The sequence below is a fragment of the Protopterus annectens genome, chromosome 2.part0, assembly GCF_019279795.1.
Source record: "Protopterus annectens isolate FY-2018-M chromosome 2.part0, PAN1.0, whole genome shotgun sequence".
Taxonomy (NCBI): Eukaryota; Metazoa; Chordata; order Ceratodontiformes; family Protopteridae; genus Protopterus; species Protopterus annectens.
This window is the reverse complement of record NC_056728.1, coordinates 435,057,880-435,085,529: the sequence shown is the minus strand read 5'-3', so window position 1 is coordinate 435,085,529 and position 27,650 is coordinate 435,057,880. Positions and strand designations below refer to the sequence as shown.

At 41.6% G+C, this 27,650-nt stretch overlaps 1 protein-coding gene across 2 annotated transcripts in view; it reads right to left on the bottom strand.

Annotated features, from left to right (window-relative positions):
• VPS13A (vacuolar protein sorting 13 homolog A) overlaps window positions 1-27,650 on the bottom strand; it is a 4,910,496-nt gene that overhangs the window by 1,830,327 nt on the left and 3,052,519 nt on the right. For both annotated transcript variants that reach the window (XM_044060868.1, XM_044060869.1), the window contains exon 39: window positions 4,177-4,409. In XM_044060868.1, the coding sequence (XP_043916803.1) occupies window positions 4,177-4,409 (233 nt within the window). The remainder of the gene's footprint in view (window positions 1-4,176; window positions 4,410-27,650) is intronic.

Sequence of the window (27,650 nt, the reverse complement as noted above, 5' to 3'; positions counted from 1 at the left end):
CCCAATGGGGGATATACTCGTGTGTGATTTTGTGTCCCCATGTTTGATAAAATAAGGATCTAGTATATTTTCTCCTCTCGTGAAAGTTTAAGAAAGAAAGACCCAAAAAAAGCATTTTCTTTCTTTCTTTAGCAATAAGAACAACATTAAATAAAAATACCCACCTAGTAAGTAGGAACTGATTATACCAGCTTTGGGACAGCATGTGATGAAGAACCAATGGGGGTGTGTGGGTCTGATCTGAATGATGAGGATCGACTCACTGGAAAGCAGGAATTTCCTATCACTGCCATCTGTAACCTTGATGAAAGATCTTCAGAACCCATTTGTCTCGGACTATCTGTGCCAAAGAGAAAAGTTGTGATTCAGAATTTCTGGAAGAAAAAAAGGGGCTAGGATGGAAGACCATCATAAGGTTTCTTGAATAGTCACACTTGTAGGACTGTCCTTGGTTTTTGAGAGGTTTGAGGCTTCTTTTTGAACACCCTTACCCTTTCTTCATAAACATCTCTTTATCTGTATTTTGTTGAAAACTGTTTACTCTGCTTTTTGCCAAAAGTGGATGAGGAGTTAGAGGATCCCTTAGAAACTGAAAAGGAGGAGTGAAAAATCTTAACAATCCCTGGGTCAGCTTACCCCTTTCGCCACCTCCGCAGCAGAGGGGCCAAAAACTAAATCTCTATCCAAATGGGAATTTAAAATCTCATTTTAACATCATCTGGTAGCTTCTGAGAATGCAGCCACAGAAACCTCCTCAAAAGAGTACCGTAGCCCTGGAAGAAGTATCCACAGAGTCATACACAAACTATGAACAATAAGTAGTGACCTGTGCAATAGACAAAACTAAATTATTTAAAGCAGATTTTTCCTCAAGAAAAATGAAGATAAAGCATTCCTCATACTTTCACAATTAGTCAGAACAAACTTTTAACATATGAACCTGGCAATTCAAAATTCTGAAAATCAAAGCAGCAGAAGTATACATTTTTTATTCATACTTATCAATAAATTTCTCATCCTTATCAGAAACAGTATGATTAGAAATAACTAAGTAATTAGCAACAGTGGAATCAACCAAAGCTACAGTTGCTGAGTCACATCTGGGAACAGTGTATAAATAAAATCTTAAAAGACTGAGGAACTTTTATACATCCTATCTGCTAGGCAGCTGTCTATTGGGAAAACTGTAAGAAGTACACACACATCTTATAAAGCAAACAGACTATGAGGAATGGGTGTAGGTTCTGGAAATGTCTTATGTAACAAAACATAATATTTTCTGAGGCACTGAGAAACCTCGGTGTTCTCCCACTGAAAACACTGGCGCATTCTAACAACTGTCTCAGAGAACGAAAAACCCCAACAGGAAGAATCAGTAACTGAACTCTTATGCAAGTCTGAATCAGAAATCTGAGGAGAAAACCCTGCATCTGTCCTGCAATCCTGTTCAGATTCTGGATCTTGAATTACTTCAGGAAAAGTGGTAGTCCTTTCTCTTTTACCAGAAAGTACTTTATAAGAAGGATCAATAGCCTGAATTAAGTCCTGAGCCAGATCCAGTAAACTACTCCTGTGTATGGACATTTGAGGAGGAGTAGATTTTGGTTTATTTTTGACAGGAAAAATGGGATCCAACCAAGCTACTAATAGCAGCACCAGCTTCCCCTGGTATGGGCACAGCATACAGACACAATAGGGAAGTCTTCCTTGTTCCTTCTCCCAGAACAGATAAGAGTGGCTCTCCCTTGCCCACTGAGGGGACCCCAACAGCTGTCAAGGATGGGGCAAACCCCTAGTCTATAGTGGCTGTAGGTGCAACACCAGAGGGATATGGAGTAAAAGAGGAGTGGTCTGAGGAACAACATGACCACAGCACAGCTACCTACCTGCGGATGAGACAAACTGCAAGCCTACTGTAGAAGCAAACTCTGTCTGTTTAACTTTTAATTTTTGTGGCTGGAAGAAGGACCAACTACGAGACTAGTAGTTTGTTCTATGGTAAATACAAGAATTGTGCCGCTTTGCTGTGGAAGACATGTAGCAAATGCCGGTAAAAAGTGCAAGTCTTTAAAAGTCACCTTTTCACAGAGAAACACAGCAAAAATCACTTTAAAGCACCATTCCAACTCCAAAAAAGTAAAATAAACACAATTTCTGCACAGAAAAAGTGGCTTTCAGTTACTTTACACAACTTTTAAACTGACAGGAAAAAAAGAGTGCTCCTATTTAAAAGAAAGATATAGTTTCATGACAGTCAATTAAAACACAAAACTCACTGCTTTTAAAATAACTTTCTTAAACAGGAAAGTAATGAAACTATCTCCCAAACAGAACACATCTCCCCCAGCAAAAGAACAGCACCACATTGACCATCGATCCTCAAAAGCCTTAGAAGAGCACACTCTTTGGCAACAGCAAAGCTGTGAAGGGCTTGGCACCCAAACTTGTATTTTAGTCAATTCAGCTCAAGTTGCCTGACAGTTTGGGCACCGGAAAGGTGCCCTGAAGCTCTGCAACCTGGTCAGATGTTATATCCATGGCAGGATATAACCCATATAGCCAAGGCTTCACATTTAAACTCTCAGCCTTAACAGTAGTAGGTAGCTTAATATACAATATTTCATTTCTGTATAACCACATAATAATTCTGCAAGGATCAAGTTATGGACAAATTTGGTCACTCCATTCTCAGAGACATTTGTTCTTAAGTATTCAAGTTTTTTCAAAGCTGGTTAGTTGCAGATTTTAACTCTTCCATGCCTCAGTGATGCCAGTGATAGAATACTTGGAGAGAGATATCAAAACAGACAGTTCATAGAGCTTGTTACATAAAATGTGCAGTGGTATGGCAAACCTTAATCATCATGCGGTTACAGGTTATCTTCGTATGATTTTGGACAGTATGAGATTATAACCTAAAAAGCAAGTTAATATTTTGGACAGCAACTTACTTAACACCTTGCCCCCACTGAAACGTGGATGAAACTGGTCTTTTTGAACAGTTGATTTTTGAATAAAAACTCATCTCAAGACTTAATGACACTAATGCAGAGGATTATGATTGGGTCTCGGATCATAACTGGCTTATTGTGTGTCTGAGAAAAAGGATGTCAAAAAATTCACCTTGAGATAGAAGTTTGACAGGAGAATCTTGGCAACCATTTCAATAACACATAATAATACATTATGATCAGAGATGCAATCATAATTATTTGTAGAGCATGGAGATTTATGTGCTCTGTGTACTATAAGTTAAAAGCAATGTCTTGTGCCAGTAAAGCAACTGGGAAGAAGTCGATATCCTTACATGTTCCCTGTGTAAGGGAAGTAGTTTGAATCAAAACAGTGGCTATAATGTACCGGACAGTAGGCAGAAACAGGAGTTGAAACAAAACCATTTCATGTCTTGCTGCTGTTTGTATATAATGGCGAGCGCTGTCAGCTTTTTAACCAGACTCGATGTTAACAGCACATACGGTTAAGCATTGTTAAGGTCAGGTCTAGAGCTAGAGCTGCAATGAACAAGAATGTAATTTAACCATTACTGCAACATAATCATGGCACTCACACTATATATATATTTTTACTACAAAAATCCCTTAGATATGTCTTATATAATTGTGCCTTAAGCTATTTATTCTCCAGGTTAACATTAAGAGAAGAAAGACAGCTTCTTAAATTTTTTCTGACAAAAGTCCTGATACATGTTACGGTCCTTAGCATTATGCTCAGACCCCTAAAGAAGGCCGACTTTGAAAGGCATTAACTTCTCTTTGGTGACATTAGAAAATGTCATATATATAAAATACAAAAATGAGGATGTGACCCCGATGAGGCAATTAAGCTTTCATTTGCAGTGGCAGTCTAGATCATTTTGAACAGTTAACAGAGTCAGAAACTAACAAGGTCGTGTTTACTTCACTGATGGCAAGAAAGATCCTTTGGCATCTCCATGTCTCATATATACCAGCATGCAGACCTTGTGCATATGTCTAAAGTCACATATACAGAGCATGAGGAAGGAGTGCCTATGCTTTGGTAAACTGGATGGACTTACAATATCCTTAGCAAGATACATCTTACTTGCCAGCATTACTGCAGCAGTGATCTAGTGATGACATCATGGGTTACACATACAGCTATAAATGCAAAAAACATTTTCAACACACAACTTACCGTAGTGACATTACCCTTTCTATTTTCTGCTAAAAATGGACAGGCTTTCACTTGCAAATTCTTAACAGCTGCTGTCATGGTTTGACAATTAGATTCATTTTTAATACACAGTTCACACTCTGTTGTAAGCACCAGTGCAGGAGCATCAGCTCTTGTCAAATCTGCAACAAATACGATCTCCGGATTTTTAACTTGCACATTCATTTCCATATTAGATGACTGCTGTGCTGGTGCTAAAGAAAAACAAATGCAGTCAGTATTATAATAATGCTAATGCAGCTACAGTTTTCACTGTCAGTAATGAAGATATCTGAACAAAAGGAAAAGAATAATGAAGATATATGCACTGACATACTACCTATTGGATTCTTCAAACAAGAAATGTGCAGTTATAACTAGAGGTAAGCCAGAAAAACACACACCAGTGACTTAGTGAAGAAGGTACTTTAGCTACCAGCTACATGTCTTCTTAATTCACTGTTACTGTATTAACCTCTAGGTTACGCCATTATTCAAAATATCACCATACTTATAATTTAAAAACTGTAAGCAGTGCTTCAGAAAAAAAACTTCTCGGATATTAATAAAAGCAAGCCAGACCTTTGTGGGTTGACACTAATAAGCAGTTAATGTAGTAACACAGCAAGGGTTGGATGAAGGGGGGCAAAATGTTAGGGGGAAGGATCGTGGGTCCTGCACCAGGACTTTAAGTATAGAAATGGCAGGTTTTTTTTTACTTTGTTTTTGATCTCCACTTGCACACGAAGAGTTGAGCGGGGCTTAAACAGGCTGCTTTAGGAAGCCAATGTACCAGTTGTTTTCCTACAGTGAGTTGACGTTTTTTTTTTTTTTTGCTCTTTGCTCAAAGTGCTTAGGGGGACATAGGTAGGCTACTGTAGGAAGCCAATATACCAGTCATCCAAAGTCCTTTCTTTGCTCTTAAGTTGAAGAATTGTGGGTGGGAGCCTTGCTTTTATTGTAAAGAAAACTACAGTTGTGTACACCTACCATAAATGTAGATGTTCGAGTGTCTTCACTGTTGCAGTCATGACTGTAGGGTTCTCCCCTGCCGGCAGGCAGTCCTCAGTCAGCCAGAATCCCAAAGTCTGGGTCCGGCGTCGGCTGTTCAACCTTGCTCCCTGACGTCAGAGCGCCAGGAGTATAAAGCCGACAGCCGACACCATCTTCTCCAGTTTTTCTTGCCCCAGATATTAGGAGTCCCAAAATGAAAATGGTCCCGTAACCCTTACAAATACACCTCAGAAGAATGGTGAAAAAAGGAACCACACAAAAGTAAAAATAAGAGGGGACAGGAGGGAGGGAAACCCAGACTGCAACAGTGAAGACACTCGAACATCTACATTTATGGTAGGTGTACACAACTGTACTATGTTCATCGTGTTTCACTGTTGCAGTCATGACTGTAGGGTAGAATCCCAAAGCTGAAAGAAAGGGAGGTGGTCATAAAGAAGAAGGGGTGGCTAAAAGGCCCTGCAAGACTGCAGAGGCAAAGCCTGCCCTAGACTTAGAGTAGAGAGGTAAACTGTAGTGCTTACAGAAAGTATGCACTGAACTCCAAGTTGCAGCTTCCAAAATGTCCTTGGTAGGAACTCCCCTGAGGAAGGCCGCAGAAGTGGCAGCAGCTCTGGTGGAATGAGTCCGTATGCTCCCTGGGATTTGCTTTCCATGGTGTGAATAACAAAATCTGATTCCATGAGCAATCCATTTAGAAATGGTTTGTTTAGAAATGGCTTTACCTTGGGAACTTGAAGCATAAGAAACAAACAATTGTTCTGATTTTCTGATGTCCTTGGTTCTGTTCAAGTAAAAGCGTAGCTGTCTGTGTACATCCAAGGAATGTAAGATCCTTTCCCCTTTATTTTGAGGAGTGGGGAAAAAGGTAGGCAAGTGGATAGTTTGATTTAAAGCCACTCTGGAAACCACATTAGGCATGAAAGTCGGATTAGTCCTCAAAGATACCCTGTCTTGATTAAAAATAATATAAGGCTCCACAGCCATAAGAGCTTGTAACTCTGGAACTCTCCTAGCAGAGGTTAATGCTAACAGGATAGTTGTCTTCCAAGATAAAAACGATATCAGAAGAAGCGGCAGGCTCAAAAGGAGGCAAGGTTTGTTTTTCCAAAACATAATTGAGATCCCAAGCAGGAATGGGAGGAGATCTCGGAGGTCTTAAGTTCTTAGCTCCTCTAAGGAACTGTCTCATTAGCTGGTGGGAAAAGATGGGAGGGTCTGTATTATAATGAGCAGAAATAGCAGAGGCATGGATCTTAATGGAAGAGAGAGAGAGACCCTTATGTAAGAGATCCGTCAAGTAAAGTAAAATTAAAGTAATGTTAGGAAGAAGAGGATCAGAATCCTGAGCCTGCATCCAGGAACAAAATCTTTTCCATTTTCCTGAATAAGATTTCCTAATGCTAGGACGTCTAGCTTCTAAAATGACATCCATAATCTGCTTGGGAAGGAAAGAAGAAATCAAAGGCCCTGGATTAACCAGGCCACCAGGCTGAGAGTTCTGACATGAGAGTGTAGAACCTGACCCTGATGCTGGGACAGAAGGTTCGGAGACTGAGGTAAAATCCAAGGGGGCTCCAGGCATAGGTTTCTTAGAGTCGGATACCAAAACTGCCGAGGCCAATTTGGAGCTAACAAGATTATCATCTTGGGTTTGTCCTGTTTTACCTTCAATAAAACTCGTGGAAGAAGAGGAAGAGGCGAAAGGCATATCCCGAGAGGTTCCTCCAACTGAATGACAGGGCATCCACTTTCCAAGCTTCTCTGTGGAAAGTTCAGGTGCAAAAATTCTGTAGCTGATGATTTTGATGGGATGCAGAGATCTATGTGAGGACATCCCCATACTGCTGTTATCATCCTGAATATTTTGGTGTCCAGCATCCACTCGTGGGGATCCGAAAGGTTTCTGCTCAAACTGTCTGCCAGGAAGTTTAGTTTCCCTGGTAGAAACTGAGCTTGAAGATCCAGATTGCAAGCTAGAGCTGTGTTCCATAAATCCATGGCTAGTCTGCAAATGGGGTAGGAATGAGATCTCCCTTGCTTGTTTATGTACCACATAACTGTGGTGTTGTCTGTCCGTATTAGTAGTTGTCCTGGATGTATGAGATTCCTGAAGGCCAATAGAGCTTTCTGAACGGCTAACATTTCCTTTAAGTTGATATGCAGGTGCTTCTGATCCTTTGTCCAAAGGCCCTGCAGACAATAGCCCTGAAAATGGGCTCTCCAAGCATAATCCAAGGCGTCCGTGGTTAGAATCTGAGAGGCATGAGGTAGATGGAAGGGCTTCCCTTTGTTTAGAACACATGCCTTGGACCACCAAAGAAATTCCTTTTGAAGGCAAGGAAGGATGGGAATCAGTATGTCCAAACTGTGGCAATGTTGAGACCATACACTTTTTAGGTACCACTGTATTTTCCTCATGTGTAGTCTTGTATATGGTACAAGAAAGATGCAGGAGGCCATGTAACCCAAAGCCTGCAGGAATTTCCTTGCAGATAGATGGGTTAGAGTTGCCAAGGTTTTGAAAGTTGAAGCCAGCTGTAATTGTTTTTTTGGATGTCAGAAATGCCATCTGGGTTGTAGTGTTTAAAAGAGCCCCCAGAAAAGTTATCTGTTGTGATGGTGTCAAATTTGACTTTTTTATGTTTACAGAGAATCCCAGGAATTTGAGGAGGTTCTGTACAAAATCTAGATGCTGAAGTAAGACATCCTTGCTGTCTGCCTGAATTAGACAATCGTCCAGATAAGGGTAAATTTGAATTCCCTTGAGTCTGCAGTAAGCTACTAATGGAGCCAGGCATTTGGTGAAGACCCTGGGCGCAGTAGACAATCCAAAGGGCAGCGCAGAGAATTGAAAGTGCCTCGATCCGGCCTTGAACCTGAGGTATTTTCTGCGATCCTGCCTGATGGGAATGTGTAAATATGCCTCCTTTAAATCCAAAGTCACCATCCATGCATCTTTGGACAGCATTGGAAGTAACTGCTGTAGAGTAAGCATCTTGAATTTTGGAATGTCTAGAAAGGTGTTCAAGACCGATAGATCCAGAATGGGTCTCCATGAGTTTAGCTTCCTTGGGACTAGAAAGAGCCTTGAGTAAAACCCTTTTCCCATCTCTGGAATAGCAACCAGTTCTATGGCATTCATAGCCAAAAGAGCTTCCACCTGGTTTAAGGCCTCCGTCCATTGATGTTTTGGAAGGTCTGGCCATCCACTTGGCCTTGGCAAGGTATGAAAATGGAATTTGTAACCTCTTAAAATCACATCCAAAACCCATTTGTCCTGGGTTATTTGAGTCCAATTTTGATAAAAAAAGAGAGAGTTTTCCTCCGAGAGGGGCTTCCAGGCAAGACGTTCCTGTAGCCCAACAGAGGGAGTCATTGAGTTTGTTTCCTTTGAGGCTGTGGCCTGTCCTTTCCTCCCCTAGGGGTAGAAGCAGCCCACTGTCTTGGTCTATAAGCAGCTTGTGTTTGAGGCCTCCCTCTGGAGCGTCTATATCTACCCCTCTGAGGCCTGTCTGAAGAGGGAAAGGACCAGTTTTTTGATGGCCAATTCCTGCTAAATCTAGGAGGCTGTACTTGTAAGAAATCCTTAACTGTTTGCCTGGATTTCGCCTTATCCTCCATCTTTTTAATCACCTCTTCAGCTTTAGGTCCAAACAAAACATTATGCTGAACAGGAGCATCCAATAATTTAGCCTTTACTTGTTCAGGTAAATTTTGTTCCTTTAACCATGCATGTCTTCTAATGACTGTGCCAGAGGCCGCAGCCCTACAAGAAGCCTCCAAGGCATCAAATCCACAGTGTAAAACATGCTTCCCAACCTGTTCAGTGGCATGCAACAAGTCATGTAATTCCTTATCATCTGCACAGGCAGAAATGGAAGTAAATTTTTGTTTTAAGACAGACAAGAGAAATTGCTGATATTTAAGCATATGAAACTGACAGTTTAAAGCCCTAATGGACAAAGTAGCAGATGTGTACACCTTTTTTCCCCATCTTTCCAAGGCTCGAGAATCCTCTTCAGTAGGAATGGGATTTTTAGCAGTGGCGGCCTTAACCCACTTAGGACCCTGAGAAATGGTTTCAGGGTCAGCAGTAGGATTCTTGTATAAAAACTGATGGGAATCAGGAACCCTGTAATTCCTATCAGGCTTAAAAGGAGCAGGAGGAAAAGAATCAGGAGTTAAGTTAGCCTCCAAAAAGGCATCATCCACAATATCCAAAACAGGAGGAATAGCCAGGGGTCTATGTTGGGGAAGAAGAAGAAAATCCCTCAGTCTTTTCTTGGATTCCGAATACTCCTGTCCCTCCCAGTGGAAATGTTCCCTCATTTCATGCAGAGTTTCCCCAAAAGAAAAATCCTCAGGAGGAGAAGCTGAAGGAATGGATTCTTCCGCATCAGAATCCTCATAAGGAGGGAAAGAATATTCCTGATCAGAAGAAGAAACTGAGGAAACAGAAGCCTGATCAGAGGAATCATAATAAACATCCTGCCTTGGCCTTTTGTCTGGAGGGGGATGAGAACCCCTAATCATTGTAAGTAAATCCTCTGCCATCTTGAGTAACTGTTTCTGTGACTTGGGAGCCGGTTCAGAAGAGGCCTGTGTTGAAGTCTTTCATTTAGAAGGAGTCTTTGCCTTTGTCTTTGGCTTTGCCTTTACTTGAAGCTGAGTAGGCCTGAAAACCCCTTCGGAAGCCGGTACCTGCACAGCGGCTCCGGACCCATCCGAAGGAGCATTGTCCGAAGGTCCTGCCACAGAGATATTTAAAGGCCTGTTCGGCTCCTCATGAGAGTCCGTTTCAGCCGTTGGTTCTGAAATGGCCGACGACAGGGGCTGCAAAAGCGCCTCACTGATGATGGCTGAACCTGAAGCTGGCTCCACATGTGCGCTAACATCAGATTTGGACCTCGGAGGCCTGTCTTTATCCTTGCGACGTTTGTGAACTCTGGTAGATGGAACCATATCCGACGACATTTTGTAATTAAAGCGTCTACCGAAGTAATGAAAAGCAAAATCGTACCTTCGCTTAATTGTACGCTGATTGAATCTAGCACAAAACCAACAACTAGCTACGTCGTGGTCAGGGCCTAAGCAAGGAATACAGTAAGAATGAAAATCCTTATGAGGTATTTGCTTCCCACATGAAATACAATTATTAACTTTTTCTGACATCGGTGTGGAGCAAGAAAAAAGTTTCCCCAAAGGGGTACTTGGCTTCGAGTGGAGAAGAAAGTCTTTGGACTGAAGTATATGAAAATATTTGTCAGGAGACAACCGACTGGCACTTGCGAACTGCTATCACCGCACGGCAAGAAAGACTGGAGAAGATGGCGTCGGCTGTCGGCTTTATACTCCTGGTGCTCTGACGTCAGGGAGCAAGGTTGAACAGCCGACGCCAGACCCAGACTTTGGGATTCTGGCCGACCGAGGGCTGCCTGCCAGCAGGGGAGAACCCTACAGTCATGACTGCAACAGTGAAACACGATGAACATCTGATGGACAAATCAGCTTCCTACAGACAAGCTGATGTCTTTTTTTTTTTTTTTTTGCTCTTCACTTGAAGACCTAAGGGATGGAGGACCAGCACCAGGTGCTAAATTAGTTAACTATGGCTGTGAGTCATACCCCTGAAACATTCCACATTCTGACACAAATTTTATTAGCTCTGTTCCTAATAATCTCTCCTAAAACTGATGACTTTTGGAGAAAAGATGATGAATTGCACTTAAGTAATGACAATGATTAAAGTTAAAGACTTCTTTTACTTCAGAAAATGTATATTAATTCACATTCTCTTATTCTGTCAATGTGCCAGGTTAATAGTTCTAATGGTTTAAAAGTGTTCCTGATTTCTGGATTTGTCCCTGATTTGTTGAAAGCTATGCTCTGAGTTAATGATTACTAGCAAGTATGCTACACAAGAAACAACATCCCAACCTCAAAATTATCAAATCTGTACATTTTTCAGAAATGCAGAGTCCAGTTTTCTCTTACACCCCTGTACAACACAAACTGAAAACAGATTTTTGTAAGAGCTTTCAAAGTTAGAAAATACAGCCTCCTACTTAGAGCTGAAACATGACTTACTCCAATGGCTAGAACCATTAAGGTATGAATAGAAAACAAGAAAGAATTTAGAAAACTTCATAAACTTTACTGAAAAGGCTCACCCAGACTCTGCCACAGCTTGCTGTGAGGGAAAGATTAGTTTGCTTTTTATTTCTTGTATTTTGTATTACTTTATTGCCTTTCCTATTTTCATATACTGTGATTTTTCTTTACACTGTGTTTTACTTGTACTCTGACTTTTAACTGCATATTGAAACTTGAAAAGTGACCACAGCTCTGTCTCTTGAGCGTCAGACAGAAATTAGAACAGGTCAATTAAGGAGTCACACATAACTTAGAACAGGTCAGTTAAGGTTAATCATCTGTGAACTGAGGGGCGAAGCTAGGAACCAAACATTCTATTTAAGGGGAAGAATAAAACATTTCAGAGCTTTACTGGAAAGGCTCATCCAGACTCTGCCACAGCTTGCTGTGAGGGAAAGGTTAGTTTGCTTTTTATTTCTTGTATTTTGCATTACTTTATTGACTTTTTCTATTTTGTATACAGTGATTTTGGGTTGTCACCAAACATATGGAGCCTATCACAAGAAAAAAATGCTGGAGATCCTATAACGGTATTAAGAAGTATTTTGGAATCATTATGAAAATTTGTATAAAGCAAATGAATGTGGAAGCCAAGAAAGGGCACAAACTGAAATATTTGTGGAAGATGAAGCTCAACATCTAATAATTAAGATAGGAGAAGATGAGATAAAAACAGTGATGTGCTGGGAAGCTTCTAGGAAAATATGGTATTCCGTGGAAGCTTGGAAGTTATCAGGGAAGAAACTGATAAAGAGCTGGAAGAATTTGTTTAACAGCATTTAAAAAAAGGGAAGCACCAACATCTTGTAAGAAAGCTGCAGTGGCTGTATTACCCAAAAATGATAAAGACCCATCAGACCCATTCAATTTTAAACCATGATTATAAAGTGCTTATGTCTATAATAGCTAAAAGAATAGCAAAAGTGTAGCCAAACTTGACAGATACGGATCTATGTGGTTTTGTGGAGGGAAGGCAAACATCTGACTACATAAACAGAACAAGGAAAATCCAGACAGAAGCAGAATATGAGAAAATGTTGTTGCTGTTGGTGGGTCCTGATGCAAAGAAAGCATTCAAAACAGTAACTTGGAATTTTATCAGCAGGTCAATGAAAGCGTTTGCATTCCCTAGTACAATAAGGTTAATTAGAAGTATAGCTGTCAGCTGCCCAGATTTTTGCAGACTGTCCAGATTTCTGCCTCATATTTTTGGTCTGTTCCTCATAAATTATGGTTTTCTGGCAAATAACCAAGGATTAAAGGGACTAAATAGCAACATACATTTGAGTTGCGGACTTTGTTACCTTCAGAAAATGCATGCTAACAGAAATCATGTTATACCAGCAACTTTCTAAGTTTATAACAGCAATATTTAAAATATGTCCCTATTTTTGAGCCTTTGTCCTCCCACCCATTGTTTTAGGCTTGGTCCAGATTTCTTACACTACGAGGTTGAGCGGTATGATTACAAGGCCATAAGACGGTTCAGAGACAATAATTAAAGTGGGAGGGCTCCTCTCTGATAAGTTGCATTTGAATTAAGGAACTGAGCATTGGTGTTCTCTTTTCCCTTGGTTATTTATTTAGAGCCCACTGCCAAAGAAAATAGGTACTCAGAAATTCAAGGATAAAATTTGTATATAAAAATCAACAAAAGCTGGCTTGATTTGCAGATATTTTTGTACTTGAATTCCAGAAAAGGACACCTCCATGTTGTGGAACATTCGGAGAAAGTTTAAAGTCTTTTCAGAATATAAAACTAATGAAGATAAAACAAAGGCTGTAGCTGTAAATTATGTACTCTCACAATTTGGTTCAGCAGTACACAAATATTTCTTATTATGTCCCCATAAATGAGTATGGATTAAAAAGGCTTCTGTAATGTCAGTGAAGGATATGAGGGAAGAGACAAAAGCAAAGATAATACAAAAAGTGAGAAATTGGAAGCTCTCCTTTATGGATATGGAAAGTAGGATAAAAGCAGTGAAAAGGATTTTAGTATGGTTAGTTTTATATATAGGTCCGGCATATATTTTATCAATCTGTGGAGAAGTTGTGGATAACAACTAAAGAGTTGAGGGAATGTATATGGGAGGGAAAGAGATAAGTTATTCCTTTTGACAGAGCAAGGTGGATTAGGATTACCTCATCTGAAGGGATATCTTACAGCTATACAGTTAAGGCTCATAAACATAACAAAAAGCAAAAGGTTATAATCTAAAGTGGAAAGAGATAACAATAAAGCAAGGAGGTTCAGGAAAATAAGGACAGAGCGGGATTTTGGAAGCAGATCCTTAAGGAGAATAATAACCACTATACAGATCATATTCATTAAGTTACAGAAAGTAGTCTAGGAATCAAGCCAACACAAATGGAAAAAGAAGATTTTAGGGGTACGGAAAATAAGTAGGAGGAGATTAAATTTACTGATGAAAACTGGAAAAAGAACCAATATATTGGAAGCAAACAATTAGAGAGGGAAAGGCAATAGAAAAGGATGACGCCAGAAAGAAGTCTGGACTGCAGGTACAGGAATGTCTATACTGCTTCATCAATCCTTGATAGGGAAGGCAAAGAAAAGTAGGGGAGTTGTGAGTGAAATAATTCTTCTAGTAGAGTTGTTAGTGGAATTTAGAACATAAGCTGCTGTTAAAAATTGGATAATTACTGGGGCATATAAAACATGGCCTGACAATGATTAGAAGCAATCAGAGGAGGTTAGCAAAGATTGAGAAGAGAGACTGAAAAAGTAACATACAACGGAACAAAAAAGTCTAGAAAGTTTATAATTTTTGCCTGTAAATGTCTGCATAGGTATCTGATACCCCAAGCAGAAAACTTCATATTTTTTTTTTCTTTGAGTAGATAACAATGTTGGAGGTGTGACATGGAATAAAGATGTAACTGGAAGCATGATTTTGGGAGTGTAATGAGTGTGCAGATTTAAAAAAAAAAATCCCTGTAGAGTACTCCGTCAGAAATTTAGGGGAAGCAGATGGCTATAAAAAAGGAAATCATTATTTTGAGCTGAGACACAGGTTCTAAATTGCCTAGACATAGTAAGGCCTTATTACGTTTAAGGCTGTTGGCTGCCAGAAAAGCAATCACTAGAAAATAGATAACAAAATCTAAATTAAATGTATCGAAGTACTGAATATTATAAAATAGATTCAATAACTGAAAGAGGAATGTTTAAAAAAGTGGAGGAGCACAGAACATAGAAATAAAAGGGGAACAATACATGCAGAATAACACTCAGGAGAACTGAGATATAAGACAAGGCAGTAATTAAATGATTTATTTAAAGTTAGACTAAAGGAAAGTTGTTATAAATACAGAAAACTGGTAATGAATAATTTGAGCAAATGGAAAAAATGTCACTGTAGTGCGTTTTCTTTTCTATTAATGTGTATGTGCTTTTGTCTTAAGTGATATTTTAATAAAGGTGTTTAATAAAGTAGCTTCTGTCGGAGTCAACAACACTTGGGTTGTTGGCTCCAACAGGGGAACCACATGTGAAGTACCTGGTCCAAAGGCTTCCACAGCTAATAGAAGGACATGTGAGGTGGGAGGGAAGGGGGAAAAAATCCCCAACCGGATCTGGGTCTTCAAAAAGGTTCTTATCATCTTATCAAATTGCACCACAGACAAACTCCTAGAGAACCACAATGACCTGGAAGAAGCTGCAGAAGGTGATCCAGATGATCAGTTCCCTGGACTTTTGAAAGGGAAGGTAGGTGACCTGCTGATCCTATGAGAAGCCTGCTCTAGAGAAAGATCTGGCAGATCAGGGCAGCCATAGATTAGATCTGAAAGAGAACCTACCACAGAGCTGAGAAGCACCGAGGGCAGGTCCTTCCAGGGTGGGAGTCTCCAGGGACTTTTTCTGACTCTCTTTATCTTGTCCTTAGAAGAGTGCCTGTCTCTATCTCTTTCTTGCAGTCTGTCCTTCTTTGCCCTATCACTAGCCTTCTTGGAAGGATACCCAGATACAGAAGGAGCAAAATCTCCAACTTGGACAGGGAGAAGACCTTGCAAAACCAATGTGGACAATTATAGAAGTATAGATTGTATAAAACGTTTGTTAGTTACATTAGGTCCAAACTTGAATCTGGAATAACAATACAGAAATTGTATAAGAAAACAATCATGAGTAAAATGGAAAGAGTACAGGTGAAATATACCAAGGGGATCCACAGATGTGAAAATGTAAGTTATTATGAAAGACTAAAATATCTGCACTTGCAGTGTCTAATAGATAGCTAAGAGGAAATGTAATTCAGGTGTATATATAGAGAATTTAGAGACCACTGCCTCTAGGAATGTTTGGGGTTATCAAAAAGTAGAACAGAATCATCAGGTAACCTATGCAGTACATTCTACAGGAATGAGAAGTGTACTAACTGGTTCTCTGAGAGAGCAGCTGATGGATGGAACAGACTACAGAATTACATTACAGCAAGCACTAGTTAAAATATTTTTAACACCCTAGATACTTTTTATGGAAGAAGCGTTTTGGTATATTGGCAGTCTAGAAGAGCATTAATGCCCATGCTTGAAATATTTCTATGTATGTATGTATTATGTTCCCTCTGAAGCAACTGATTCATTATGGATATGGTTTCAGAAAAAGAAAATCATTCTAAAGAACAATGAAAAGAAACACTCTCCTCAAAGTCAAAATCAGAAACCAGAGGAGAGAAAATTAGAAGTTATGCACTCACCATAACGTTCCATCTGAGTAGGTGTATTCATTTGTCTGCAACCTGTGGGTTATGGATCCATGACCTCAGATCGAGTTTGCTAAACAGCATGACACCCTGAAAAAGGGTAACACATCATATGCAGGAAACTGAAAGGCCAGGGTGAATACACCTACTCAGATGGGCGTGGTGGTGAGTATAACTTCTAGTTCTAAATCTGAAGTAGGAGATTCATTTGTCTGCAACCTGTGGGACAGAGTCCCCAGCTACCTGAATCTTGGCCATCATGGAAGGATATTCGGATGCCCTACCCTAGATGTAAGATCCAACTTGTAGTGGGAAATAAAGGTATGAGATGAAGCCCGGCTGCTGCACAAATATCATCTAGAGGAATCCTAGCCTTAAAGGCTGCCGAGGTAGAGACTGACCGGGTTGAATGGGCATGTACAACCTCCGTGCGGGCCTTCCCGGCTTGATAAGCCAGTAAGATACATTGTGAAATCCAGCGAGATAATGAGACTTTAGAAATTGGCTTGCCCAAATTAAATTTAGCAAAGGAAATGAACAACTGGTCGGATTGCCTATGACCAGATAAAATCTAAGTTGCCTGTGAACATCTAAGGAGTGAAGCTTGTATTCACCCTTGTTTTGATATTTAGGTAAGAAAACAGGGAGGTTAATGGATTGATTAATGTTTGCTTCAAAAGCTACCTTAGGAAGAAAGGACGGGTTGGTCCTGAGGTAAACACGGTCCGGATGAAAGACCAAGTAAGGAGGTTTAGCTGATAATGCTTGAAGCTCTGAGACTCTCTTGGCCGAAGTAATGGCTACTAAGAAGACGGTCTTGAAAGATAAGAATTTCAGATCTACTCAGGACTGGAGAACTAAGGAAAGGTCCCAAGGAGGAACCGCTTGCTTTATAGGGGCCTGAGAAGAAAAGTACCTTTAAGGAAAATCTTACACAATTTGGCAGACATCAGTGGACTGGAGTCATGACCAATGTGATAATGGTTGTACTTTGACCGTGGAACTGCTGGCACCATCATTAAAAGAGTGGTTAGAAGTCAAGCACCAAAGGAGAGGAACTGTGAAGGGTTTAGGTCTTGCCGCTCTGCCCACAAGAGAACCGTTTTCCACTGCTGCGGTACACTTTCCTAGTGGATAGCTTATGAGCTGCCACCAGGATGGCCTTAACAGGGGCCGAAATACCGAGTCCTGATCAGGAGTGGAACTGGAGCAGCCAAGCGGTCAGCTTCAGGTTGTCCAGGTTCGGAGGAGATAAGTGGGATGGATGAGATATCAGATCCGAATGGGATCTAGAATGCAAGGAGGATTCACTGAGTGAGAGCTTAGGAGGGGGAACCAGATGTGTCGAGCCCAAAATGCAGCAGTGAGAATCATTCTCCACCCCAACCGAGGGCCTTTCTCAAGAACTTGGAGGATCACCGCCAAGGGGCGATAAGCATAAAGAAGCTGTTGGGGAACCTCGAGGAGGTATCAGAAAAAAAAATGTCGGCACTTGGTGTTTGAGGAGACGCAAAAGATCGCAACAAGGAGTTCCCCCGCTACCTGAGTATTGAGAGAACACAGGGGTGAGAATGGTGCGACTGAGTTTGTCCGCCAGGATGTTGGACCAACCCGATGGAATATGCGTTGAGAAAGCGGTTGGTGGAGATTGCCCATTCCACTCTCATGGCTTCGACAAAGGGGTAAGACCTGGTTCCTCCCTGTTTGTTGATATACCAGACAACAGACATGTTGTCCGATGAATCGCAATTGTTCCTAAGAATTTAAATTGTTCCAAGGGAAGAAAGGCCTGAAGTGCTAGCAACGCTAAGAGCACTGCTCTCATCTCTAGAACATTGATATGCAGTGAGGTCTCTGAATCGTCCCATGTGCCTTGGACCGGCCCGTGGTCACTGTGGGCAGAGGGGAGAGGCACAAAGGGCGCCTCCGTGGAGATCTGGAGAGTGTAGCCACCACAGGAGGGACCGCCTGCAAGCCTTGCTGATCGCAATGGGAGGATGCATAGGAAGAGCAAGATATGACCACTGAACCAGTGTCCATTGAAGGATGCATATTGAACCTGGCGAGAGGAAGAAGCGCTATCGCTGCCGCCATGGACCCTAGGGCCCTCAGGACCAACTCCGCCGGAACTGAGCTTGAGTGGAGAATGGCCCGCACCTGGAGCTGTAGGTTTTGAACTCTGTCCGCTGTGAGGAAGGCTCTCAATCTCCTCGTGTCTAACCTGGCACCTATAAAATCTATGAACTGCGTGGGTGCTAGGTTGGATTTTTTTGTGTTTATCGTGATGCCCATGCGTGGAGCAAGATGGAGAAAGGAGTCCCGCGCCAAGATAAGTAGATGCCTTGTTGGGGCGGTGAGAAGCCAGTCGTCCAGGTAAGGAAACACCTGCACCCCCTGAAGCCTCAGGTGGGCCGCTACCACTGCTAATACTTTGGTGAACACCCTGGGGGCTGTGGTGAGACCAAAGGGAAGGACCCGGAACTGGTAGTGACTGGCTCCGGAGAAACCTCCTGGAGCGCCTGTTCATTAGTATGTGGTAGTACGCATCCTTGAGGTCTATGGAGCACATCCAGTGGTTTTCTCCCAGAAGGGGGAGAATAGACTGCAATGTAACCATTCGGAATTTCTCCTTGGGAACTGCCAGGTTCAAGAGAAAGGTCTAAAATTGGTCTTAGATCCCCGTCTTTTTGGCACTAAAAGAACCTGGAGTAGAACCCTAATCTGATCTGGTCTGGGGATGGGCTGGATGGCTCTTTCTCTAGCAGATGGCCAATTTCACAAAAGCTGCCTCCCACTGACCGGGTGGAACGCCGGGAGGGACTTCAATTTTGGCAAGTGAAGAAATCCTCTGGATATGATCTGGAGGACCCAGCGGTCTGATGTTATGGACTCCCATGCCGCTAGGTGCTCAAACATTCCCGACTGCCTCCAGAGTGGAGCAGCCGGGCAACCCAGAGAAGGGTTCTCTGGACCCAGTTCCTGGGAGCCCCTCTGCCCCTAGGGCAGTGTCCTCCTGTCCTCCTCTGCCACGGAAGGACTGGTTGTCAGCAGGCTGGGATTGCGCGACTTCCGAACCACATCTTCTTCTGACCCTTTTGGTTCCTAGAATAGGGCCTCTGGGGTACAGAGAAGCGGATTCCAGACAGCGTCTTCCCTGTGTCAAGGTGTCACGAACAGTTTTGCCAAAGAGGGCAGAACCAATGATGCCTTGAAGGGCTCAGCCAGGCCTGGACGCCTAGTAACTAGGCCTGCCCCTGCGGCTCTAGCGGTACCTTCCATAGCATGGGACAGTAGCCGCATAGAGGTATTAGTGACGGACCTAAGAGTGGCCATACGGGTGGAGTGCAGCACTTTGTCCTCCTCCATGGACTCTGGGGGGGATGCAGCGTATTCTTTTATAAGATCGCTGCATCCTAATCACATGCCAGGTAGTTCAGCGCCTCACTGAGAAGGTCGCTGAACTAAACGCGGTCTATCATCCAAGACTCCTTGCTCGGGATGGACTGAGGGACTCTCCTGAGCAAGTTCCTGGCAGCCGCCAACATGGCATCTACTGAGAATACGGTCGGGCCTTTTGGGATTGGCTCCACGGTGTCGGTTCCTTCCATGCCCTGGTGGTAATGAGGTCCACCAGGGGGTCGGCAGGAGGGGACCCCAAGAGGTAGGCCCGGGCCAAAAAAAAATTCCAAGAACACGGACTCGTCCGAGGAAGACTGGGGGGAGGATTTCCATGATGTCTCCAAATGAGACATCCTCAGGGTGATCTTGGGAGCCTTCCCTTCCTCCAAGTCCGTGTCTTCTGTGAGAGACTGGGAGTCAATGTGCCTCCTTTGCACGAGTGTTGTGGGAACATCCCTCTGGGGCTGTCAGAGGACAGTGACCTGTTCCAAGGGAACAGCTTGGGGCAAAGGAGGGGCTGTCCCAAGGGCCGGATGGTGGAAGCCTGACCCAGTGCAGATGGAGACCCTCAACAGGGCACCTCTCCAAAAAAGCGAAAGGGCGAGCAGCCGACAATCCGGATCCTGGATCCGATCACCTCCCCGGATCTCGGGGAGATCGGGCGCCCGCCGCCTCAGTGCCGGCCGGACTGGGGACAGGCGCCCGGCCACAGATGGCCCATCTGCATCTGGGCCTGGATGAACCTTCTCATTATCCGGTCCAGACTATAGGTCGACTCTCACTAGGCTACCAAGGTAGGCCTAGAGTGCCTCCTGGATAGCCTCGAGGTCTCCTCCTCCTCAGGTCCCGGTGAAAAGCACACAGGTGACCGGAGCCGAGGAGGGAGAACCAGCAGACAAGGAGGCCGGAGGAGGGCAGGCGGGCCGAAACAGAGGTCTCGCCCCGCTATGTGCTTCTCCCTCGGTCCTTCTTTCTAGCTTCCCTCTCCTCCGAACCACTACAGGGAGGTTGAGTCCCAGGAGGAGGAGGGGCGGAGAGGAGGCAACGAGGCCGGAGCCGAGTCTGGGGGCAAAAGTCCCGCCAAGACAAGCTTGGACCTCCGCTCCTTCAATGCCCTGGGGTTGAACCCTGCACAAATGGAACATCCAGAAGTGAGGTGTTCAACCCCAAGGCATCTAACAGAGTGTGGCCATCAGCAGGGGAAAGCTTATGGCTAGAGAACACAGCTTTGGGTTGTTCAGACATCCCAAAGAACTAAAAGTTACTTAAACTAAAGGTAGAAAGTAAAAGCAACTAAACCACACAACAGGCCCCAAACACACACTACGATACCAGCGAGGGGAGGGAAATTAAGTAAAAATAATATTAAAACACTAAAAAAAGTATAACTAAGTAAAAGGGAATCCTAGACTTTCACTCAACTTTCACACAAAAAATCAAATTTCAACTCTCTAAACACTTGAAAAAATACACTTTGCTGAAGAGCTCAGGAACACTAATCTGGTCACCGGCGCGGCAAACTAGATCTGAGGTCATGTAGGGAGAGCAGGGCATTATGGGTGAGGGGAGGAGCTGAGAGCTCGGATCCATAGCTGGTAAACCATGCCGGTTCGGATCCGATGTCGGATCCATAACCCACAGGTTGCAGACAAATGAATCTCCTACTTCAGATCAGTAGTTGTCCCCTCACAATCATTTTTCTGTTTGATGTCCTGAACAACCTCAGATGGTGAAAAATTCCTTATTCTCTTACAAGTAAAACCAGAACACGCAGTGTTAAGACCTGAACTAAGCCCGAAGCTAAACCCAACAAACCACTCCTGTCCAAAGTAGCTGAGACATGCAAATATAAATGTCTAAACTTTTGATTCTATTTAACAAGAATTTCTAAAAAGGCAATCTACTTTTGACAGGCAAAATCTCCCTAGGAATAGGCAAGACACACTGGCTAGGCAGAGATGGATTCCTTATTTGCTCCTTCCCGTGAATTTAACTGCAGTGCTTCTCCACTGCACAACAAGAGCACTCCAGCACCCTCGTCCATGGTGGCTGGCGGGACTACACCAGAAGCAACCAAGGAAAAAGATGAATGGTTGCTTTTTCCACCAAAAACACAGTGGAAAGCTATTTAAGCACTTATATCAGCCCCCAAAAGCAAATCAACACAAGTTTTAGACACAAAAAAAAAAAGTTTGAACAACTTTTTTTCTTCAAAGGTAAAAATGCTCACAGTACAAAGCCAAACAAAAAAAATCACATCACAGTCTATAAAAATCACATTTTCCTAGCCTAAAATAACTTTACAGAATAAAGGTTATTTTTCATCAAAAAATAAAATGTGAAAGGTTTTTTACCCCAATGGTAGTTTATCTGCCCAGCAATAGAGAAGATTTAGCCAATACTCGAAAGACCACAAGACAAGCCCTCTTTTGTGTCAGGAAAGCAATGAATGGCTTGGCACCTAAACAACACTTTTTCTTCAGTTCTGCTCAAGCTGGTAACAGTTTTGGCACATTAAGGGGTCCCTTACACTTTGGAAGCTGGCTTGCTGCTATATTCTTAGCAGGATATAACCAATATATAGCTAAGGCTACTGCAGCAGTAATCAAATGATTAACATCCTCCCCTGCTCCCTGACGTGTACACTTCTGCCATACGCATCTGGGAGGAGCTCCGTGTTCAGCAGTATGGAAGGTGTTCAGCAGATTGGAGGTGGAGCAGTGTGCAGATAAAATGGAGGATATGAGAATGTTGCTTCAGCAGTTGTCTGCTGTTGAGGATAGTGGTGATGGAGACGTGATTTCACAAAATGTAAGAGTTAAAATCAGGACCCTTCAGTTGGGAGGGTTTTGTCAAATGTTATAGCAGGAGGAACCAGAAGGAGAGGAGGCAGTATCAAAGGGCAAGTTGATGGATCCAGTGGAAAGAGAAGAAGCTGAGAGCAGCAGTGATCTACAAAGGGGTAGAGAGCAGAGTGAAAAAAAAGATGACTAAAAAAAGACATTTGCAGCTACAGTGGCAGGAACAAGTGCAGCAAAAGTAGAAAGCAATAAGCTGCAGGGAGATGGAAAGTTTCAAACGGAGCTTAAAACCAGTGATAAGAATTAAATCATAGTTAAGTAAGTCTATGAATGTATATGAAGTGTGGGACGATGTCATTATGCTGCTAGGACATAAAACATTAGAAGTAAGAGCTTTTACACTGCTGGGGAAAGATAACTTTTTGTGATATAATAAAAATTTGGTTGCAATGGAAAGTTTTTTTTCTGGGGGGGTGAAGAAAAGGAAATATATCCTAGGAATAATTGTGTGTGCAATGCACAGAATGCAACTTTAAGAAAAAAGTGACTATTCAGTTTAGAACAGATGTGGAGGTAAACAACTTACCTAAAAAAATGAAAATATTTCTGATTTGATAAAAACAAATGATAACAGGGGTGTACCAACTAGAAGGTGGGAATGCATGGTCACATTTAAAATTAAAAAAAGAAACATATACAGTATATAACAAGAACTATTAACAGTGAAGGTGCTAGATATGTCCTGATGGGATATGGGCTACAATAGAAATTAATGAAAATAAGATTAGAGAAGGAAATAGAATAAAACAATTGAATACAATGAGTGCAAATCAGAAAGACTTTGAAATGGAGGCTAATCAATTGAGGTAAGAACATAAAATGGTAAGATTTATACATATGAATTGGACAGAGTGGTGGGATGCATATTGAACAAAATATAAGGAATTCTGTTTGGAACTGGAAAAAAAAGTTTACAGGTCAAGAAAAAGAGGTATTGAAATATGGAGATCAGGAGGCTGTAAGACAAGGATGAAAGTTACTTGAGTAAAGAAAAGGAGATGTATAAGGAAAACAAAGGATAAAATGTTTGCTACAAAGACAGCAACATTTAGTACGTGGAACTAAAGGTGTGGATTTTTTTGGGAAGAAAATAGCAAGGAAAAAGAATATATTCATGGAAGGTGTAGCAACACTAGAAGAAAAGAGTTACAAAACAGAAAGAAACTGAACAAGAAGTTAAAACTCGCTTGAAAAACAGTATGAGAATAATACTATTTATTTGAAGTTTGTTAACCAGGAAAGTCCATTGGGCCGAGATGAGCCCTTTTTCAATGGAGGCTCGGGGAAAAAAAGCTCCACATCAGATATGTACAAAAAATCAACAAGAAGTTTAACAAGAAATTAATACAGTATAATATTTACATGCAATACATAATACAAGAGAAAAATCAGGAGTTGATACAGTATGTTCTAGTTACAATCAATAGTCAAACACGTAGTATTACAAAATATAAGATTCCTAAATAGAAAATGTACATATTTCCCCTCTGCACCCCCACCCCCATAATGTGGCAGGCAGAAAGCATAACTAAGGTAGGGTACGGCAGTGCAGGTAGGAGGAGGAGTGGAGGGGGGGTTAGGATGGATGGGAGCAGGAGCATTCCCAGGTAGCGGAGAGATAAGAGTGTAGCAATGCCTTAAAAGATGAGAGACGTTGTGTAGTATGGATGAGGGGCGGGATTAAGTTCCATTTGCGTGCAAGGGAGAAAGATAGAAGAAGCTGAACAGGGCTACATGATGGTTTGTGTACAGCAATGAGGTTTTGATTGTTAGATTAAGGGTTCATGTAGGAAGATGCATAGTGAGGACGGAGGAGTGGGAGGGGCAATGGGAAGGGCTGAAAATGAGTTTGTGGGCAGTGGAGAGTTGAATATAGGATAGATAGTGAGGGAGTTCTAGCCAGTTCAGGGAGTGAAGGGAATAGCAGTGGTGGGAAAAGGATTTAGAACTAGTAGCAAATTTGGCAACTTTATTGTAGCAGGATGCTAGTTTAGTTTTGAGGGTTGCTTGCAGGTTGGAAAGTAGAGGAGCCCTGTACGCGAGAGAGGGAAGGACGTAAGTGATAGAGAGGGTAAGCTTAGTTGAAGATGTGAGGTAGCTATTGTGACGATAAAGCATTCCTAGTATTTAATGGGTTTTCTTAATGTTGGCTTGGAGGTGAAGGTCGAATTTTAACTGTTCATCTATAAGGACATCTAGAAGCTTATTATGGGAGACTATTTTGATGGGAGTATTATTTAGGCTAACTATGGAGAAAATGTTTTTAGAAGGGGCAAACAGCATGATTTTAGTTTTGTATGCATTAAGGGCTAAGTAATTATTTTGCATCCAAATCTTCTGTGCTGTCAAATGCGTCTTGTGCTACTTGTACAAGTTTAGGAAGGGATTCTGTAGAGCAAATGATGGTTGAGTCATCTGCATATTGGACGATTTTGTCAGAGGGGATGCATTTATGGAAGTCGTTTATGAAGATATTGACTAGAAGTGGACAAAGGATAGATCCTTGGGGGACACCAGTCTGAGTGTTAAGATAAAGTGAGGTGGAATTATTCCATTTGGCGGCTTGCTGTCTATCACAGAGATAAATGGAAAGCCAATTCAGAGGAGGGAGAGAAAATGAGCTGGTTGAGCTTACAAAGAAGAGGAGTGTGGGATATTGTATCAAAGGCCTTAGAAAGGTCTAAGAGAAGAGCAGATACAATATTACCGGAATCATGGGGGTGGTTAATGTTTTCAAGAAAGGATAGTAGGACTGTGGACGTATTATGGCCAGGTTGAAATCCATGTTGTGTAGGGGTACGTAAGTGGTTTTCTAGGAGGCAAGGTGGAAGTTGAAGGTGAATACATTTTTCAAGGATTTTTGAGATTGGGGAGAGGACGGCGATGGGGCAGAAGTTGGGGATGCCAGTGTTGTTGCCTCCTTTGTGCAAGGAATGAAAGGCTTTTTTACAGAGAAGGGGTACATAGGATTCTTGGATACAATAGTTGATTAGTATACAAATAGGGAGTGCAATGCCATCTGCAGTTAGCTCTGTTGAACAGAGGTATTAAAAGGAAAGTGAGCACTATTATATTAGTTTATGAAATTCTACCAGAAGACATACTAGACACTGTAAAAATGGCAGATAAAGCACCACACCAAATTGACTGGAATATAATTTTTCAGGGAAAAGCATTAACATCAAAAGAAATAGTTGGTTTGTCTGTTTAATGAATGGAAAAATAAGGTTTTATATATGGGAAAATGTGTGAAGGGGTAATAAAATGAATATGAAAAAAGGCAATAAGAAGTATTTAAAAAACTGGAGATCCATTACATTAACAAATATAGATAACATTTTTATGAGAATAATGCAAAAGAAGTTAGAGAAGGTCTTCAGTAGGGTTTGGAGAGAAGGGTGGGGGTTTGGTATGAAAGGTAAATAAACAAGAACTGTTTTTAATTATTAAGAAAGTAGCATACAACACTGCAGAACCAGATGATGGTTTAAGACTTGCTGGATATGATGTCGATAACACATGATCAGTTATAGGTGGCTCTAAAGCCATATGTGATGGGGGAAAGTATAACAACAATAAAATTAGCATTTGAAAGCAGGTGCTAGTGGTAGAAGGGGGTGAGACAAGGGCGCCCACTCCGTAGTATTTTCTTTTATTTAGGGATGAATACAATTACACAGAATGTGAATAAAGGATTGGGAAAGGAAAAGTATAAGCATAGAGAGGAGATAAGCTTGCCATTAGTCATGTTCTGCTCAGATGACAATCATTATAATTGCGAAAAATAAAATATGGTTACTAAAAATTATAAAGTTTGAAGTTTGGTTAAGTAATGTGGACTTGGAGATTAACTGAGAAAAAAAGAAATGTTTTAGGGAAACATACAAAAATGCAAGCCTATATTTTAGGTGTGTTTTTTTAGAAGTTGTGAAATGGTGAAAAAACAATGGCAAACTGTGTTAGAAGAAATACAGGAGATACGCAAGCTATGGAGCGTATTTGTGGGGCATATTTAGAAGATATCTTATCAATACAATACTACTAGGAAAGTTACATTATCAAGGCTCTGGTCATGGTGTTTCCTACACAACTGGAAAATAGATTACTGCAGATAATTTTTACAATTCATGGATTGAAATTAAATCCAATAAAATGAGAGTGATATATAATAAAGAGGACAAAGGAGGTATGAAGTTAGAAAACCATGTAGTCTTTCTTGCTTCTTTATTCAATTATGGAATGTTAAAAATGATGAAATCTAATTAAGAAAAACATGTTGCAAATTTTTTAAAAGATAAAGTGGGAATAACAAAAAGAAACAGTAAATGACAGCCATCTGGAAAGTCTGTCTTGATATGGGTTGCCCTTTCTTTGTCTTTTTATAGGGGATACACATCTAATTCAGCTTTCCTAAAGGACTTGGTTCTGTCAAGATAATGGCCGAGTTCCCTGGTTTTGAGGTTCATGAAAGAAAACAGGGAAACTGATGGCTTGATTCAAAGTGAACTCTGACACTACTTTTGGCAAGAATGAGGGAGTTGTTCTTTAGGTAACCCTATATCTATGGAAAACCAGATATGCTTTACCTACCATGAAAACCCACAACTTGGATACTCTTCTTGCAGAATTCGGAGCAATTAGTAGCACAATCCTCCAAGAAATGAACTGTAAATCAGCTTGATGAGCTGGCTTAAAAGCAGGCACAGCTAAATTTTCCAGCACAAAGCAGAAATCCCACCAAGATGCCACCAGCTTCCTTAGAGATCTTAAATCCAACCCTCCTTCAAATACAGCTTGACCAAGATTTGAAAAGGAAGCAGAGGATCCATCGGCAGACAACAGATGAACCTTGACAGAGGAGTAAAACAGGTCAGAAGATAGTAACTCACACAAACACTGTAGCACCAGTTGTGCGTACTCCATGTTTGAGATCTGGTTACCAACTAGAAAGCCTCTTTGACTTATTAACATAAGACTTCCTAATATCAGGCTTTCTGGTCTCCTTTAGTACCTATTGCACATTCCCAAAGAGAAAGTGCCAAAATTATAAATCAAAGTATCAAAATTCAATCATCTAGGCAGTTAGTTGCAATTCTTTCAGACTAGAGTTGTAACAAATCCCCTTGTCTTGAATGAGTAGATCCAATCTCGAAGGAAGCTTTTGGTAAATTTGCCCTTGACCACTTCTATAAGAAGGGAGAACCATTGTTGCCTGGCCCAAAAGGGAGTCACTACAATGTTTTATGGAGAGTCCCTTGAAATCTTGAATGACCCTGGATATCAGTGGAAATGTACA